The sequence below is a fragment of the Terrapene carolina genome, unplaced genomic scaffold (assembly GCF_002925995.2).
Source record: "Terrapene carolina triunguis isolate 2854851 unplaced genomic scaffold, T_m_triunguis-2.0 Scaffold194, whole genome shotgun sequence".
Classification (NCBI taxonomy): domain Eukaryota; kingdom Metazoa; phylum Chordata; order Testudines; family Emydidae; genus Terrapene; species Terrapene triunguis.
The window spans coordinates 5,450,394-5,468,644 of NW_020664545.1; the positions used below are offsets into that span (position 1 = coordinate 5,450,394).

The 18,251-nt window shown below is 43.0% G+C and overlaps 1 protein-coding gene across 1 annotated transcript in view; it reads right to left on the reverse strand.

Annotated features, from left to right (window-relative positions):
- The window catches only part of PTBP1 (polypyrimidine tract binding protein 1), a 48,533-nt gene extending 38,795 nt beyond the window's left edge, over positions 1-9,738 (reverse strand). Inside the window, exons 1-2 of the mRNA XM_026654971.2 lie at positions 9,634-9,738; positions 4,214-4,244 (exon numbers count right to left, since the gene is read on the reverse strand). Of these exons, the coding sequence (XP_026510756.1) occupies positions 4,214-4,244; positions 9,634-9,641 (39 nt within the window). The 5' untranslated portion in view covers positions 9,642-9,738. The remainder of the gene's footprint in view (positions 1-4,213; positions 4,245-9,633) is intronic.
- Between the last annotated feature and the right edge of the window lie 8,513 nt (positions 9,739-18,251).

An 18,251-nucleotide genomic window follows, 5' to 3' on the forward strand; every position in this document is an offset into this window, starting at 1 on the left:
ATTGTCTCAAGTATTTTTAACTATAATAGCTAGTCTACAAAATAAAATTCGAGTTTCAGATCTGGAGAGAAATGTTTTCATTGAACCATTTCATCACATGGGGTTTTCTTAAGAATCCCCTTATGGAAAAATAAAGTTATAGTAGTAGCCAGAGCAGGAGCTTAAGCAAGCTATGAATCAAGTCATTCTAATTAATTTCTACATAAGAATGAATGAGTAATTTAGAGTAAACTAAGGGTTAGATGTGATTCAAGGCACTTCTCAACAATGATTTATTGGCAGATGAATATGTGCTACCTGGAATCTCTTGCTTACAACCCATAATGCAGGTTGAAGTAATATGTACAATTCATTGTTGCAGATAAAGCAACATTTGAGTTCCTATACTCCATTAGAGAGAGTTTTCCATTTGCTCATAAAGATGAATAATCTATCCATAAATTGAAGTAGCTGTACATAAAAATCTATCAGATGACATTAGATTCCTTATGTTCCTTCCACAAAACATGTTACCATTCCTGTTACATGCAGCTATTTGCCTCAATTTCTGATCACCATGCCACTGGGATACTGCTTTTCTTGTGTCCATATTAAACACATGTGGCTTACATGTGTGATCACGCCTGTCCACAAGAGCCAGCTTGTTGCAGCCTTTGAACTAGAGCCATAAGAGGGGACTGGAATTTCCTCACCACATTCTTGGCCTACTGCCTGAAGCCATAATTACTTGTTCCCATGGCAAAGAGCCTGGCTTGACCACAAAACCACTTCTATGCAGTCAGCCTGTATCATACTCTAACAAAACTTGTTCTACAATATTTTAAGAGTTAACTTTGCAGATGCTATTTCTCTGGTTTCAAACTGTATATTTCTAAGGCCATGTGTCTACACTAGCGGACTTACAGTGACACAGCTGTATCGATGCAGCTGCGCCACTGTAAGATCACTCGCGTAGTCACTTTATGCCGACGGGACCCGTCGACATAATAAAACCACCCCAACGACTGGCAGTAGTATGTTGGTGGGAGAAGCTCTCCTGCTGACATAGCACTGTGCACATAAGCACTTACACCAGCGAAACTTACGCTGCTCAGAGGGGTGTTTTTCACACTCCTGAGCAACATAAATGGTAGTGCAGACACAGCTCAGGGTCTGGTACTATGTAGCTTTATGTTTAGGATTATCCAATAGGTAGCTATTTTTACAGCAATTCATTGTTATGAAATACAATACCATTTGTTCTCTTCCCAAAGAATGGTGCATTGGCACAAAATAGTAAATCACCATAATTAATTATTTGTATTACTAGAAGATCTAGGAATGCCAACTAAGATCAAAGTCCCACTGCACACACTTAATGAAACAATCTCTGAATTGAAGTGCTTACAATCTAAACAGACAAAACAGAGAGGCTATATTACCCCCATTTTACAGATGGAGAACTGAAGCATGAAGAGATTAAGTAATTCACCCAACATCAAACGGAATCTTCGACATGGCCAGAAAAATAATCCAGCTTGAAGTCCAAATCTAATGTCTCAACCACAATGCTATCCCCTTCCTTTCTTTTCAGATAGTGAGTCAGTTAGCTGAAAGAGGAAGTCTTAAGCAGATCACATGTTTATGGCTGCTGCACTCTTTCCATCAGGGTCTCCAATAATTGTGGGGCTTTGTGAGCAACAGAACAGTAATACATTTCCTAAACTAGCTGTATCTGCATATTAAGATGTGAAGAAACCCACAATTAGGACACGTGATATGCATATTTTAAACCTCTGGACTGGCTAACTTGCACTATGATCCAGAAAATACTTAAGATTATCCAGCAATGCACTAAAGCACAATAAAATTAGATTACAGGACTATTATTCTCGAGACTGAAATACTGCTTTGTGTTCTCAACAGCAAAATTACTGAAGTACAATATTTCAAAGACTTCAGAATAATAAAAAAGAGCCCACCCAAGTATCTAAAACAGATTAATTAAGGGTGGAGATGCTTACTCAATTACTGTGTGCCTGCTGGGCTGGATGAAGTACAGCACACTGGTCTAATCTAAGTGCCTGATTTAAAGAACGTGAGTGTGAACACCACACAAGACCTGCCTGTAAGCTTCTAAAACATTAGGACTGACAACATAAAAGGAGACTTCAGGAAAATAACTTGTAACTTTTCATTCCCCTATTGCTTTTCCCTCCTTTCACCTTTCCACATTAGTCTGCTGGGTTTGTCTTCACTTTTTTCCAGTATATTGACTAACAGTATAGTTCAAGAGATGTTTACCATTCTCTCTCTACAGTGCTGCTTAACAAAAGGACCAAGACAGTCTGGAAAAAAGTCACTAAAAATTGATGATCTTTCAAGCTTATAATGAACTGAAAGGAATATGGTTTCTTCCATCTCTGCTCATGCATATCCTGAATATAATTTGGGATGATAGGGGAGGGAGATCATTTAACACTTCTGATTTAAAAGAAATATATTTGTATCTAACTCTAATACCCATGCCAACAATTTAGGGGCACAGCCAGCAAACACTCTCTCAGAACAGTTTTCAGGAACGGACACTAGTTGTGTAGCTTCTTTCATTCCCAAGTGAATCTTGTCTTGTGCTAGAAATGGAAGTGCTGATATGTGATTTCTTCCAATCCCCATTTAGATGACAAACCATACCCTCCTTAAGGGATTAAAATCATGCAACATACAAGAACTGCATGCCCAAAATGTAATAACATCCTGAAGTTCTTGCCATCACTGGAGCTTGAATATCAAAAATTAACCTTTCACAACCCTTCTGGGCAAAAGCTTTCCTTTGCATAACTAGAAATCTTCCTATGGCTACAGCACCTTAAGTACATTTTAGCACTACAGTAGAATTACAGTGAAGTCATTAAAAGTTCTACTACATGGAAAGATCCTCCAGGGGTAAGGTGATTGACTCATTCCAGGAAGTCTAACCTATATGATTATATTCATCTAATAATAAATCTCTCTCATTAATGTCAAAACTCAGTTTTTTCTCCCTTCCCCATAAAGCAGCATGGCAACCTATTCAAAATGTGAACTCCTCCCTGTAGCAGATAGGCTGAAAGCCAGGATAAATTCAGTCACAGCAGAAACTACACACTAAGCCATTTTCATACTTTTTAATAAAGTTTTAAATATTGTAGCACAAGTAGTAACCTCCCCGCTATAGATGTTAAACCGATCTCTTCTCCATCTGTCTGCTGCTCACTGGAACCACAGAACTTTAACAGACTTGCCCACAGTTATGGTATTACTAGTATTTGGTTCTGTTCTTTCAATATGAAAGACACTACGCTTTAATAGCTTCCCTGTAGTGCTTTTAGATTTTATGTAGCAAAAATGGCCCTGTGCTTAAGACAATATATAAAATAGATTAATGAAGTAACAAACTACCTGTCTCACCATGAATCTTTAGCTCAGTTTAAATTCTTAGTCCTGTCCCAAATTGCATCATTTCACCGACAGTTCGACTTTTCACATTTGTCACATCTGATGAATCTTTCCAATTTAACTCTTTAAACTAACAATTATGATTCTGACAATGAACTAAGCTGAGGAGTGCTAGTCTATCCTGAACATTCCAGTTTAGCAGTTCTCAGGAATGAAGTTTCCGCCTATGAACAGCAGCCTATTATCATACTCCATTGATAAGGAGGCTCCTGTCAGCACTTGAGTCTCAGGGTTAGGGCTGCACTTTCAAAACCAGACACTAGCAGGGTAAAGGTCCTATTTACTGTACTCCCAAGAGATAAGAATCAATGTGTAAAATGCTTTTTATTTTAGCATTAAAAGGATTATCACAACATCCAAATGAACAGGAGATCCACAAAAACATGAAGTAAGTTGAGCAGTCTCAATCCAATGAACTGGCAATTTCTCTTTCAAGATATATTGTCCATTATATGGATACAACACAAGTTTGTCTGAACACCAACATCATTTGTGTTTTGTTTTCGAACATCTCATCTGACAATTACAACAGTCTTTCTGCCCTCCAACAGCAGAGTAAAAACAAGGCCATACATATGAAAATTAAATATGCCTTCTGGTTAAAAAACAACTGAGATGTAGTATAAGAAACAGTCCCTTTAAAATTGAAGTGTTAATTTTTGTAAGTTTATAACTAACACTAAACTAGGTCAAATGCTGAGCAAGTGCAAAAAGAGAAAAAGTGAGAAGTGCCTACCTTTGTACCAACTGTTATATCTTGGACAATGCTGTAGAAAAAAGAAAGAAGAGTATTAAGTTACATAGGTTTGCCACAAATATCCAGCAGTAAGAAAAAAGCTAGTCAAAGTGCACCCATCTTCACAAGTGAGCCAAAGAGTTCATACAAGAAAAAAAAAAAAAAAGGGTTGCGGTGAAGACCCAATGCCCCAAAGTGTTAGGAATGTGCACCTCTTCCACTTCTAACAGTGGAACTTTCCCCTTTTTGCCAGTGAACCATAGAAAGGAGTATGCAGGTACCAAAGCCAGTATTCTTCACAGGAATGTAAGACAAACAGTGTACCACCAAGGGCCAAGTCACAGCAAGAGTGAAGTGTCAAAATTACTCTCCTACAGTCACTAGTATTCACCTGTATAGGCCATACAATCCATATCTAGAGCATTCTTAAAACAAAACTTTATACTTAGACTATCAAGCTGGCACAAATATTCCGCAGAAGAATTCAAGGGAGCTGACCCTCGGGGTGGCTACCTCTACAAAGATGGGTTAGTAATGCATCCAGAATTCACCCAAGAATGATGAAATACCAATGGTGCAAGCAACAGTGGAACTGCTTGCATAGACTAGACAGGCTTACCACTGCCTCATCTAAACCTGAATAAAACAGCCTGTGCCTGATGTACAGCAGCCCTTCCACTACAGTGCAGCTCCACTGGTGACAGCAATTATTAGACTACTAGCAGGACGACTGCTAAAAGTGCTTAGTGAAAACAAAACCTTGTTAACCCCCCCAAACACCCAAAAGAGGATACACTTCCTACAATGAATAACTTCCACCCAGCAAACAAAACACAACAACAAAGGTGATTTCTCAGTATTATATGGATTTGAGTGTGATTCTAGTTAAAGGTATGTCTACACTGCCCACGTTACAGCATGGCAGCGCTGTGACGTGGGCAGTGTAGACATGCTTTATCACTGGGGGAGAGCGCTCCTGGCAATAAAAAAACCCACCTCGAATGAGGGGTGGTCGCTCCTGGTAGTAAAGCGCTGTCTATACTGGCACTTTTCAGCCTAAAACTTTTGTCGCTCTGTGGGGTGTTTTTTCACACCCCTGAACAACTCAAGTTTTAGCACTGAAAGTGGCAGTGTAGACACAGCTTAACAAATTTTGTAAAGAAAACTGACGTATGCCCTGATGCATGAGGTTTAATCTGTTGGGGTACGTCTACACAGGGATGAAAGACCCCTGGCACGGCTGCAGCTGGCCCAGATCACCTGACTCAGGATGGCGGGGCTAAAAATCACTATGTAGATGTTCGGACCCAGGCTGGGTCCCAGAGCTTGGACTTCAGCCCCAGCCCAAACATCTACACAGCAATTTTTCAGCCCCAGAGCCTGACCCCTGAAAGCCTGAGTCAGCTGACCCTGGCCAGCCACAGGTTTTGTATCCCTTTGGAGACTACCATTAGAGACCTGGATGACACCTAGTGGTGGGTATAGATTATTCTACATCTGCCTACCGCAGGGTTTTTACACCTTCCTCCAAAGCATATTGCACTAGCCACTATCAGAGACAGGATACTGGACTATATGGACCACTGATCAGATCTTGTATAGCAACTCCTGTTATTGAGAGTCACTAGTCTGCCAAACGGAGAATGCAGTTCAAGGTAATGAGATACTCCTATTACCAACATTTACACCTTTTTTGTAAAACGATTCACGATGGAGGGAGAATTCTTTCAGTATGTTTGAGGTTCTCTAGCACAGGGGTTTTCAAACTTCATTGCACCGCGACCCCCTTCTGACACTACACGACCCCAAGAAGGGGGACCAAAGATAAAGCCCGAGCCCTGCGCAGGGGGGCCTGTAACCTGAGCCCCGCCACCCAGGGCTGAAGCCCTAGGGCTTTGGCCCCGGGCTCAAGCAAATCTAACACCAGCCGTGGCGACCCCATTAAAATGGGGTTGCGACCCACTTCAGGATCCCGACAGTTTGAGAACCACTGCTTGAGCATAACTAAAGTACTGGGCTGTAGGAAGTCCAAAATATGGTAAAGTAGTGATGTAAAGTTGGGCAGCACATACCCATTGACCCTGTAGCCCTTCAGGGTACACACTATGCCACGGACCTTGAATTCTTATGTCAGCCTTCCCCAGTACAGGGTACCTTGTACAAATACTTGGAATGAGAGAGGATCCTGCTGTCAGTCACAAGCCAACAGGTCTGCAGTGACCCACTACTGAATCACAGAAAACAGCTAAAAGTTGGGTTCTACTAAGTCCTGCACAGCAATATGAAAAAAGTAACCATACTTGAATCAAGAAAAATTTTAGAATTCAAAGGGATTTAATTCTACCACAACCTACATTTGCTACACTTTCCCCTGCATTTTAGTAATTTTTCAGGTAATTAAACACTGTTCACGCTTATTACAAAATCATTCAGGTTTCACCAATTTAAACAATCCCTGGTACTAGCATAAGCCAGCTCAACTTCTCATACTTCTGCCTCAGAACCAGCCTGCCATGTCATCATAACCCAGCAATTTTACAGCTGGAGTCACAATCTACTCCAATGGCTGATGCCAGGAAACTACACTATGGTTTCTCTAGCTCAGACTGCTATTAAAAAAAGCTCTGAATGAGACTGCAGGATTTTACAATCCCACTGGTGTTCAGAGTCACCAATGAAGACAGATGGGTTTTGTTTTATCTTGAGGGGGAGAGCTTTAGTGGAGTAATTAAACCCATCTGTACATCAGTGGAAAATCCAACTGAATGCTGCTGCACGTAACCACTCCAAAATTATTTAAGATACTGGTGTTTCTTCAGTTTAAAAAAATACCTTTTCTGCCAGACTGCTTCTTGCACACCTGAATCAAAGAAAAACCTCCCAGAGAGGCAGAAAAATAATGAGGAGCATCTAAAGTTTCCAAGCCTCTCAAAGTTATCCTTGAGCAATTTCTTTTGCTTCCTGTTCCTCTTGAGGGCCTCACACACAGGAAATGTTTTACATAAAGTAGCCTTTACAGGGAATGGTATTTAAAATTATCCAGCAAGAGCAGCTTTTTTATTTGCCAAAAACTGTTTGGTTCCGGAATATTTTTGTAAATCTATCTGATAACTAAGGCCACACGAATAGCACACAACACAACAGCTTTTAGTCCATTTTTTTTTTTTAAGTATGCCCTCAATTTTCAGTTTGAATACACTTTTAAACAGCTGTTTCTCAAGCAAGTTTCACTGGTCCTGGCAACCAAGTCTAAGTTACCGAGTTTTCTCCTAGTTTAACAGTACGGGCCACCAATTCTAGCAAAATTTAATTTCACATAGAAAGAACAACACTCCCTTTGGAATGATGGACAGAAAACTGAAAGTAGTGATCTGGGATGACATTCTTTCGGGCCATTTTCTAATATGCAATCTTTGCCATATCAAGCTCCCTTGCATATTTAACAAGACAATTTATACCAAAAACAACTTAAGAACAAAAAATGCAACTAAGCAGGATTGTAAGCATGAGAAATACTGATGAAAGGTCATGGACAGTTAGCTATGCAGAAGTGGAACAATTTCCAGAAGAAAGAAACTCCCCACATCTCATCACGAGCCCAGCAAACAGCAGCTAGGCTCTGAAAGGAAAAAGTGAACCACGTCCTGGGATCTTTAACTGACATGGAATAATTAAAATTTTAGGCTTCAGCCCATATTGCCACTTCTGCTGCACAGGATGAAAAGCTACAACTGTCTAAATAAGTATTTTAATTTACATAACTAAGCCAGCTTTCCTACAATCTACCCTGAGTAGTAGAAAGAATACTCACCACAAAAACAATAGAGTTTTTCAAATTAGTTACAGCTGTAAATTATTAAGGTTTTTCTATAACTGTTTTATACCAACTTAACATGTTGAGCAGTTATCTGTTAAAAGTGTAACAAGCTGAACTGAAATTCCTGAGCAAACTAAGGTAGTCTTTACATAAGGAACCAGACTCTGATCCCTTTCAGATCTAGAGTTGTGAATGAAACTTTTTATGAAGCCAGTCATTAATCTAGGCTCTCTAATTTAAGGTTTTGGGATACTTAACTACTGTCTCTTTGGAAGTGCCAAATATTTTGGGTTGACTAACAACCTTGTTCTCTTTAAAAGTCAGCACACTGCAGTAGTTACCCTTCCAGACAGGGTAAGTAGGAAGAGGCCTCATTTCTGTTAAGTGATGTCTTCATTAAGCACCACATTTGGAAATGCCTCTAAAATAGATGGGGTGGTCACTAGAGAGAGAAGCAACATTACTTGGCATACAAAAGTTGCTCCCTGCAAAACTACGGGAGCCACATCATTAGCAAGGCAAATTTTATCTGGAAAAAGGTTGCTAGTTAAACTACAGAAGGGCAAGGAAACACTACCACAAGGCTTGTTGTGTGGTTACAGCTTAACCTGAGATGCCCAGGTAACACGGCAAGGGAAGCCATTCTCCCAATAAATTCCCTAACTATGCCTGAAGGCATTAAAGCGCCTCAAAGCGTAGCGTGAGCGTGCATAAGCCAAATTACACTTCAAAAAGCGTTTGTGGAAAGGCCAGGGCAATGGCAGTGTAACCCATTACTGATGGCACCTCTGGGTGCGCCCAAAGCCACAATCTTGCCGCCTGCAAGAGTCCCCGCCCGGTACAACCGGGAGTGATTGCTACTCCTAAGGTGAGTGGGTGCCTGTTGCAGCGCTTCCCAGGCACCTCCCCAAGCCGACGCTACGGCCCACACCCAGGCAATTTACAGGAAACCTGGCAAACCTCCTCCCACTCCGCGACCGCACGGGGGAGTCTGGATTCTTTTGGGGGAAAGAGCCATCCCCTTTCCCTAGGTGCACGGAAAGGGGGCGCCACAAGGGGTGAGCGCGCGCCCCCCCACGCCCAGGTGCACGGACCAGGGCAGGGCCCAGCCACGCGCCGACGAGGAAGCCAGTATCATGCGCCTCGGTCTCCCAACGCACTGGGGGGGGGAGGGGGGCGATCCCGCCCGGGCAGCTGAGCGCGAGGCGGCTGGAGGCACCCGGGAGGGGGAGGGAAGTTCCGAGCGCGCGCGCGGCTCCGAACGCCGGGGTGGCCGCACGAGGCACCGCGCGCTCGCCGGGCCTCGCCTCACTTTCGGAGCGGAGGCATCGGGGGGCCGCCCCTCCCCCTTACTGCGGCCCCCACACGGCGACACAGGGGCCCGGGGCGGAAGTTGGCGGCGACGGAGGGGATCCAGTCGGGCACCCGCCGCCTCAACGGACCCCTCTCAGGTAACCCTCCCCCACACGCTCGCCGCCGCCGCCCCCGCAGGTAACGCCCGAGCCCCCTTAGGAGGTGCCGAGTTCCCCACGGCCCAGTGAGGGCTCAAACAACTCCCCTCCTGTCTCCGCCCGTAGCAGGGCCCGGCCCAGCGGGGACTCACCCGTCCATTGCACAGAGAGGAGACCCGCAGGGAACGGAGTGGAGGCGCCGGAATAGCAGGAACGAACCCAACGGCTCCGTGTTATAGACTCACAAAATGGCGGCGCCGTCCGGCCCGCCTCACCCCCGCCAACACCCCATTGGCTGCCGCCGTTGTCGGCCTGACGACACAGGCGGGGATCACTCGCCTCCCGGGGCGGGGCCTGGGGCGGCTGCTGCGAAGTCTATTGGCTGCAAGGGAGGCAAGGGGCGGGCTGAAGAGTGGGTGCGCAGCGAGATTGGATGAACGTCCGGCATTGTGAAGGGAAGCCATTTTGAGAGCGGGTAGGAAGCCCAATGGCCACACTGGGTAGCCATCTTGAATAGGGGCAAAGAACGGAATAACCCCACTGGGCAGCCATCTTGAATATGGGCAAGATCTCCAACGCGCCTGTTGGTTTGTCATATTAAATATGGGTACGCATGCAGCGGGTAGCCATCTTAGATATGGGGAAACCGTCCAAAGGCCACGCTAAGCAGCCATAGTGAATGTGGGCAAGGAAGCCCAAAAAGGCCTCACTCACTGGGCAACCAGTGTGGACAGGAAGCTAAAAGGTCCATGTGCCTGTTATAAAAGTGCATTGTAACTACTTAAATATTTAGCACATTTTGTCATTTGTTTTTTTTTAAATGCAGTTAATTAACGTTTACAAATACATCGCATTATTTTACTTTTTAAAAATTATATAATAAAATCAACTTTATTTTAACTGGAGTTGGTGTTTTGGGGAGAAAATTATTCTAAGTGTCTATGAGAGCACAATAATATTTTATTAAAGAGCTAGAGAACTATCTGCTTAGTCCAGAGATTAGGATTCTCTTCATAAGAGTCAGGGTTGCACCAGCTTCCTTGACCCCAAAATCTCCCCTTTTGTTACCCCGCACACATACCAATCATGGGTTGCATTAATTAGTTCAGTGGTTCTCAAACTGTGGGTCAGGACCCGAAAGTGGGTTGCAACCCCGTTTTAAGGGGGGCCCCAGGGCTGGTGTTAGACTTGCTGGGGCCTGGGGCTGAAGCTGAATCCCGAGCCCCACCACGCAGGGCCAAAGGCCAAGGGCTTCAGCCCTGGGTGATGGGGCTCAGATTACAGGTCCCGCATCTGAGGCTGAAACCCTTGGGCTTTGCCTTTGGTACCCCCGCTTGGAACAATAGGGATCGGGCTCTGACTTAGGCCCCCTGCCTGGGGCAGCGGGGCTGGACGGGCTGAGGCTCGGTCCCCCCTCCTGGGGTTGTTTAGTAATTTATTTATTTATTTATTTTTGTCAAAAGGGGGTCACGGTGCAATGAAATTTGAGAACCCCTGGATTAGTTGATGCCTTCCACTCCAGAGGTAGCTGTCTTTCAGTCATGCTGTGTGTATTTAGGCCCCACTCCTTCAGAATGATTCATGCAGATAGCTGCTTGTGCCCAAATGAAGTCCCACTGTAAGCTTTCTAGGACAGGCACTGTATTTTTACTTTGCCCCTATGCAGCACAAAGGGGACTCTAATCAGGTCCTCTAGTGCTTACTGTAATTCAAATAATAATCACTCCTCTTCGCCCTTACTAACCTGTTTATGGTGCACCTTAGTTATTTGGTTTCCTTTCTCTAGCTTGTTTTGCTGTACAGCAGCATGCTTCCGTAGACACAATGATAATTTTCTGCTTAAATGTGGATAAGGTCTGTTCATCTGGAATTCTAGCAGCAATTCACTTTCATTGTTCTTATTTGTAATAATCCCATCTCTTAACCACTGCCACATCCTTCAGTAAAGGCTCAGAGCTCACTGAAATCCCCTTTTGCAGCACTGAATGAAATGCTCCATCCACCCTGGGATCAGAGCTGCACTGGTTACAACTGTGTTTGAAAGGTTGTTGTAACTTACATGTTTCTGATCGCCATGTAGACAGAACCTTTAGTATGACATGTTTCCTTCTCTTGCTGGGCCCACACTAGAAATTTTTCTTTAAAAGTTCTCACTGTTGCACTTCCACCAGCATAGCTTCACTGGTGGTAGCAAAATGGAAGCACCTCGGTAAAAGAGTGCCAGTGACACAGTGGTAGAAACACCTGAACTCTGTCTACAGTAGCCATCCCATCATTGCTACCACTGGTGGATCTGTAATGACAGAAGATATATAAATATAGATATATAAAAATAATAGTCTAGCCTAGATTTGGAGGCAAATCCTGCAGGCTGCTGATTCCACGTAGCGTCAGGCAAATTGATACCATAAGTGCATGTCTTAGGCTAAGGCTTTACTGCTGCCAGATGGAAAGAAAAGGTAAAAAAAAAGTTGTGAAAGTGTTGGAACATACCATCACTTTTCCTCACACACACACTGTGTTGATTGCTGCTCCTGAGGTGGGGAAAAGGTAAGTTCTTACCTGTTAATACTTATTTGTATTAAATAGCGCCTAATGGCCTCAACCAAAATCAAAGTCCTGTTCTAGGTGCTAAAAATAAGAAGCACAGACTGTGCTCCAGAGCATTTACAATCTAACATGACAAAGGCCTGATCTACATCTAAAATGTAGGTCGATCTAGGTTACTTCACTCAGAGCTGTGAAAAATTTCACGCCCTATGCAATGTAGTTAGGTCAACCTAACCCCTACTGTAGATACAGCTAGGTTGATGGAAGAATTCTTCCAACTTCCACCTCTCTAGGGTGTGGGATTTATTACAGTGACAGAAAAACCCTTTCTATCACTGTAGTGTCTACACTCCAACACTGCAGCTGTGCCACTGTAGTGCTTGAGCATAGACATATCCAAAGGATGGGGGAAAAGAAAGGATTATCATCCCCATTTCACAATATGGAAAGATGTGGAAGCAACAAATTAGCAAGGGAAATTTCATTAGCACTAAATCCAGTGATTAATTATAAAAAATAAACCCAATTTACTGACAACTATTAAAATTAACAAATCAATTTATAGCATATGCAGACATCCCACTTATTTTGAACAAAAACAGGCACTCAACATCAAGGACCTATTGCTTGTGCAAGCCATCTTTCGCATGGTCATGATGTGGTTTATAAAAAACAGAAAGAATGAATGAAATGTAACTGAAACTTGTTATTTAATGTCATGCACTCCTCTTCAGATTTCCCATAAATATATCAGATAAACAGATTTTCAGATTGAGCAATATTTTACCAGCTTTCTTCCTACAGTGCTTGATTGTGGACAACATAAAAGCAAGTCTGATTTTGAAGCATCCTAGGTTACTCAGCTACTCATTTGTTCAGTCCTGTGTGCACTGGTAAGGGTGTTGCCCAGGTAATAAAGTTACTCAGTTGTTGTTGTTTTTTATTATTTTTTTATCATGTCTTTTTCTTTTGACAGAGAAAATTAGTGCATTTAGTAAATATACCATCTGGTAATATAAAATTTTTCTTTGGAGCGAACATGATGCATTTTAAAAATATCCATTCCCTAGGAAACTTAATGGAAAAAGGAATTGCCTCACCTTCTCTCCACCAAAAACAAAAAACAGCCACCCAACTGAAAATGGGCTAAACTCCAGCATGATTCAGCCTCTTTTGTACAAGTCAGCAGGGAGCCCTGCCTGATTTACAGAGCCTCTCCCTGACCCCCAGTCCTGTGGTTGTTCATGTCTCGGTTGAAGGTTCTTTGGGAGAGACACCCAGGTTTCCCCCCCCCTTTTAAACCTTTACTGTATGTGTTATCTTCTGTTGAGTTTAACACATTCTTCACAGAAACTTTCCCTGCATCTCTCTCTCTCTATTTTTGTAAATGGTTTTCAAGCTGAAAATGCTTTGTGCAGGTAATTTTTCCATGCAGTTATTTTCTGTGAAAACCAGCAGCCCCAATGACCTTGCTTTCCTGACAGCTGCTCTGCTTTTCAAGATAAATGAAAACAAACAATTCTTCTCTCTCCAAGAAGGTCATCTGTGTTCAAATATACTGTACACAATGATAATAATATCCTAAATAATTTGTTATAGAAAAAAACATAGTCACTTTCTATTTTTCCTTATCCTCATCATTGTTTATAATAGTTTCTTAGGTCCTGATCCTGCAAACATGTATTTGTATAACTTTACTGCCGTGACTAGTCACAGTAGTAAATGGGGGTGGAAGGGTGTCCACCAGTGCAGATGCATGCTTGCAAGCGTTTGAAGGAATGAGGCCTTTGACTTTTTAAAAAATTATCCCCAAGGCACTTCTATCATTCTGCAAAATGGAAAAAAATAGTCCCCTTATTTTTTAAAAGTGACCTACAGTTAACATGGCTGTTTTGTTTTAAACAAAATTTGCAACTTTTGCAGCAACTTAAGATGCCAGAACATTCTCTTGTGCACTGTTAATGATATCACAGTGCAGCTCTGGAAATCCTTAGGCTAGACCTAGTGGAGAGAGCACTCCCTGTTGTATTTCTGTTGCAGAAGTATCTTTGTATTGCTGTCAGTCCTGCTAAAATACTCCTTGCGTTTGATTTTGATTTTTTTTTACATATTTCTCAGATATGGATTCAGAAGCAACCTAGATAGTTAGAAACTGGAGGATTTTCCCCATCGGTTCAAACAGTTTGGGGATACAGAAGCATTAAAAATGAAAATAAATTAAATTAGTGGGCTTGCATTCTGTAACTGTATCTTACAAGTAGCAACACTGTATTCCTAAATACATTGGGTTTGGAACTGAGACCTTTATATTGATATTAAGTTTCAACGAGGAGTGAATTTTTTATAACCAGGCTAACAACTCCCTAAAATAGACTTTTATAATGGAATTGCTTTGTTGGCACAGCCAAATGTTGGTTCTTCCTGATACCTGACTTTCAAGGATCAGTTAATACATTGTTGAGGCTCAACTTAACTTGTAATATTGTGGAAATTGTGAATTCCGCAATATTAGGCTTCCACCATAATTTTGACAGCGGGAGCCCCCGCCATGCGGAAGGCTGATAGTGGGAGCCCTGGCCACCCGGAGGCTGAAAGCTGAGCCCCTGTTGTCAACCCCAACCCCCCCACTCTCAGGCCCGGGACCCTACTTTCAGCCCCAGGTGGCCGACAGCAAGAGTCCCCACTCTCAGCCCTGGACCCTCAATCTGAGCCCTGGGCAGCCGACAGCGGGATCCCCGGCTCTCAGCCCCAGGTGCCTGACAGTAGAAAATCATGGAAAAGTAATAATGGACTTTATTACCCCAAATAATAAGGTCCATTATTACTTTTCTCCAATTTTCCAAGGCATGTCCACAACTCAGCTACAATTTTTTGACAATCATCCCGCAATTCAAGTAGGGCCTTAAGCATTGTACTACCCAAGCACTATTCTTGAAATGTCTGTCAGTGTTTCCATTATAAATTTTGGGGTTTGGATTTTAATGTGATAACTGTGTCAAATCAAACCTAGATATAATTTGTATGTATACAACTGAACAAATGAAAATTCCAAGTTTAACTACAGAATCTAGTGATTATTTTTCTTTCCCTCTTTAATCTATTACAAATTGAGAGAATGCTATCTGTCTATGCCCTGGGGGTCTGCAGACTATGTCTAAAGGTATCTGCAAAAGGCTGTCATTACCACAGAACCGTGGTTTTCAACCTGTGGTGCCCGCAGACTTTGTCTATGATTTCCAAAGGAGTCCGTACCTCAATACAAAATACTTTAGGGATCCGCAAATGAAAAAAGGTTGAAAACCCCTGGTCTATGCTATTCCAGTCTTTATCAGTTCATGTTGTTTCAGCTCTTTCCTGTCTTCATTGCTCCTCTTGGATGCGTTTGGGTGACTCATTTCCTGTGCAGAATGAACCAGCCATTTCCTGGCTATTGAATTCAGGAACTTCTTCTACCAGTCAGCGCTAAGTTTCTGAGTGGGTTGATGTATTGTTTGGTCAGACCTCCTACCCCGCCCCCCCTCCAAGTTAGGTTGGAACAGTGAATGTTGATTTCAATGTTATGAAAGGGTAATATTGCCAGATTGTCACAATGTTGCTTTGGGATCATTAGCATGCCCCCTACAGTCTGGGTTTCAGTATCCCTTTTTGTGCGTTGGAATTAAAATAATTCCATAGATCCAAATTTCATGGTACTATACCTTAGTGCACGAGAACCAAAACCTTTTCTTAATTTCATCCAATCATTTTCAATGCATGCAAATAGGACATTTAAAAAGATACGATGTGCCAAATTCATCCGCAGGATAATGGCATTGAAGAAAATGAAATTACAGGAGGTATCTGGCCCAACGACTTTTTGATTATTTTAATAAATGGCAGCAAGGTTATGTGCACTGGAATTAATGTTGTTATTGACTAGTCCAGCTCATAGAGATATTGGTTTTCACATTAGATACGGACCAGAATAACTCTTCTGTTTGACATTGTTCTTTTCTCTTAATTTTGTTTTCATAATTTCAGCTCATCTCCAGCCCCACACCCTTAATTTCCTGCACAACTATTTCCCAGTTTTTCATCTTAGTGCGACCCTATAACTGTGTTGTGGAAAGGCACCTTGGGCAAAATGTCTTATTCTAGAGGTTGGCCTTGCTATGGTGACCCAATTGAGAGTAGTGTTCTCCCCAGCCTGCAGTGTCCTAACTCTTTGTTGTTGCTACAAAGCGATTTGCTCCTTTTAAAGTCTTCTCCCATGGTTTTTTTTTTGGAATATTCTTGTTTACTCGACTGTCGTACATCTGTTATGTGTTGAAGGAAATTAAACAGTAGAATTGTTGGGTTAGGGATACTGCCCTTTTGGAGTTTGCATATAGCACTGCTGTGTGGATTATCACTGAATAATTCATACCCTTAATGACTGATTCATGCACAAGAGCTGGATACCTCCTCTGTGACTTTCCATGAACTGTAATAGAATGAAAGTTCCTATTAAATTGAATATATTGTACAAGTACCCACAGCAACCCTTGTCTTCTCTACATTAGCACTCAAAATGTGGCATCTATCAAAACTACTTAGAGCAGGTGTGTGTGCGCAAAACTGCTCCCTTACTATTTAGTAATATTTGTACTCAGCCATGAATAGGAGCGCATTATGTTCCAATGCCAGACCTAACCAATGTCATGCCAGATGGAACTATAATATTTTTATATTATATACAATATTTTCTAATTCCCTGTCTTTCTTCAGTAAGAAAGGTGGGTGGGTATTCCATCACGCCCTTCTCAATGGTATAACCATGAAAGGTGCACTAGCAAGGTTAGTAGAAAATCACGGACATAAAAAAAACCCCTGTGGCTTCTGTGATTTTTAAATTGTGGAAATGCCTTTCAGCAGAATTAAATATTTTGTCTAAAAAAAGAAATTTTAGTTTCTGCCTTTTCCCATTGCAAAGTTACAGGTCCTAACTTGGCCAGTGTAAACAGAGCAACGTGTTGCTTCCCAGCCTTGCAGGAAATTCTCTGATCAAATAGCAACAGCATGAACTCATCCATTCCTTGCCTTGTTCAATGCAATTGGACTACTCTTAGTAGTAGTTACCAGGGCCGGCTCTGGCTTTTTTGCCGCCCCAGGCAAAAAAGCCTCCCGCCGCCCCGCCCCCCCGCCGGGAGCGCGGCAGGGGAGGGCGCCAAGCCCAGCTGCGGCCCCACTCTCCCCGGCCGGCCGGAGCGCCGGGGGGAGGGCGGCGAGCCCGGCCGCAGCCCCGCTCTCCCCGGCCGGCCGGAGCACTGGGGGGAGGGCGGAGAGCCCGGCCGGGGTCCCGCTCTCCCCGACCGGCCGGAGCGCCGGGGGAGGGTGGCGAGCCCGGCCGCGGCCCCCCTCTCCCCGGGTGAGCGCCGCCCCCCTCCAGGTGCCGCCCCAAGCACATGCTTGGAGGGCTGGTGCCTGGAGCCGGCACTGGTAGTTACTATCCCAGTAGAAAGTGTTTGCAGGATTGGGCCCTAACTCCCTAGGAATCCACTATCCCTTGCACATGATTTGTACAATGCATCTGAAGTCCATTTGTCCACAAAGCACAAGATATGAAGTTGTGCTGAAGCTAGGTTTCCCATCCCACAACCAATACCACCACCATTAGGTTGATCTGCATTAAGTTTCTTAATTGTTTACCCTTTAGTCCCCTGAAAAAGCATGACTTTTGTTCTTGGAATAGACTCCACAGCATAATTAAAAATGTCAAAAATGCTTGAGAAACTCTCCTAAGTTGCTAAAAATGAATGTGAATTTCTTCCCCGCAATCCCTGTGTCTTTCCCTTACCCTGGCCTCAGCTTTATAAAGTGGTTTGTTTCCAACCCTGCAGCATAGTTTGCATTCCACAGTCAAGAATGAACATTTATTTATACAAACATCCATCCTTGCAAGCACATCTCAGTGTGCTATCCTAAGGCAGAGCAATAAACATCATTTTTCTTTCTGTTCTCCTTTGCAAAGCTGCATTGCTAGACATTTTATCAGGAGGCAATTCTTCAATTAAAGATTAGCACAGTTCAGTCACTTGCCCATGGCTGCAAATCTGTTAAAAAAATTAAAGAGCATTCTGGTCCATTTCCCTACACCGATTATATTTTTTGTACCCTCTAATGATGGTGACAATTTCCTTTAAAAAAAGAGTCCTGGTGCAGGTTAGGATCCCAGTGTCTCTGTGTATCTTGCAGAAACTCA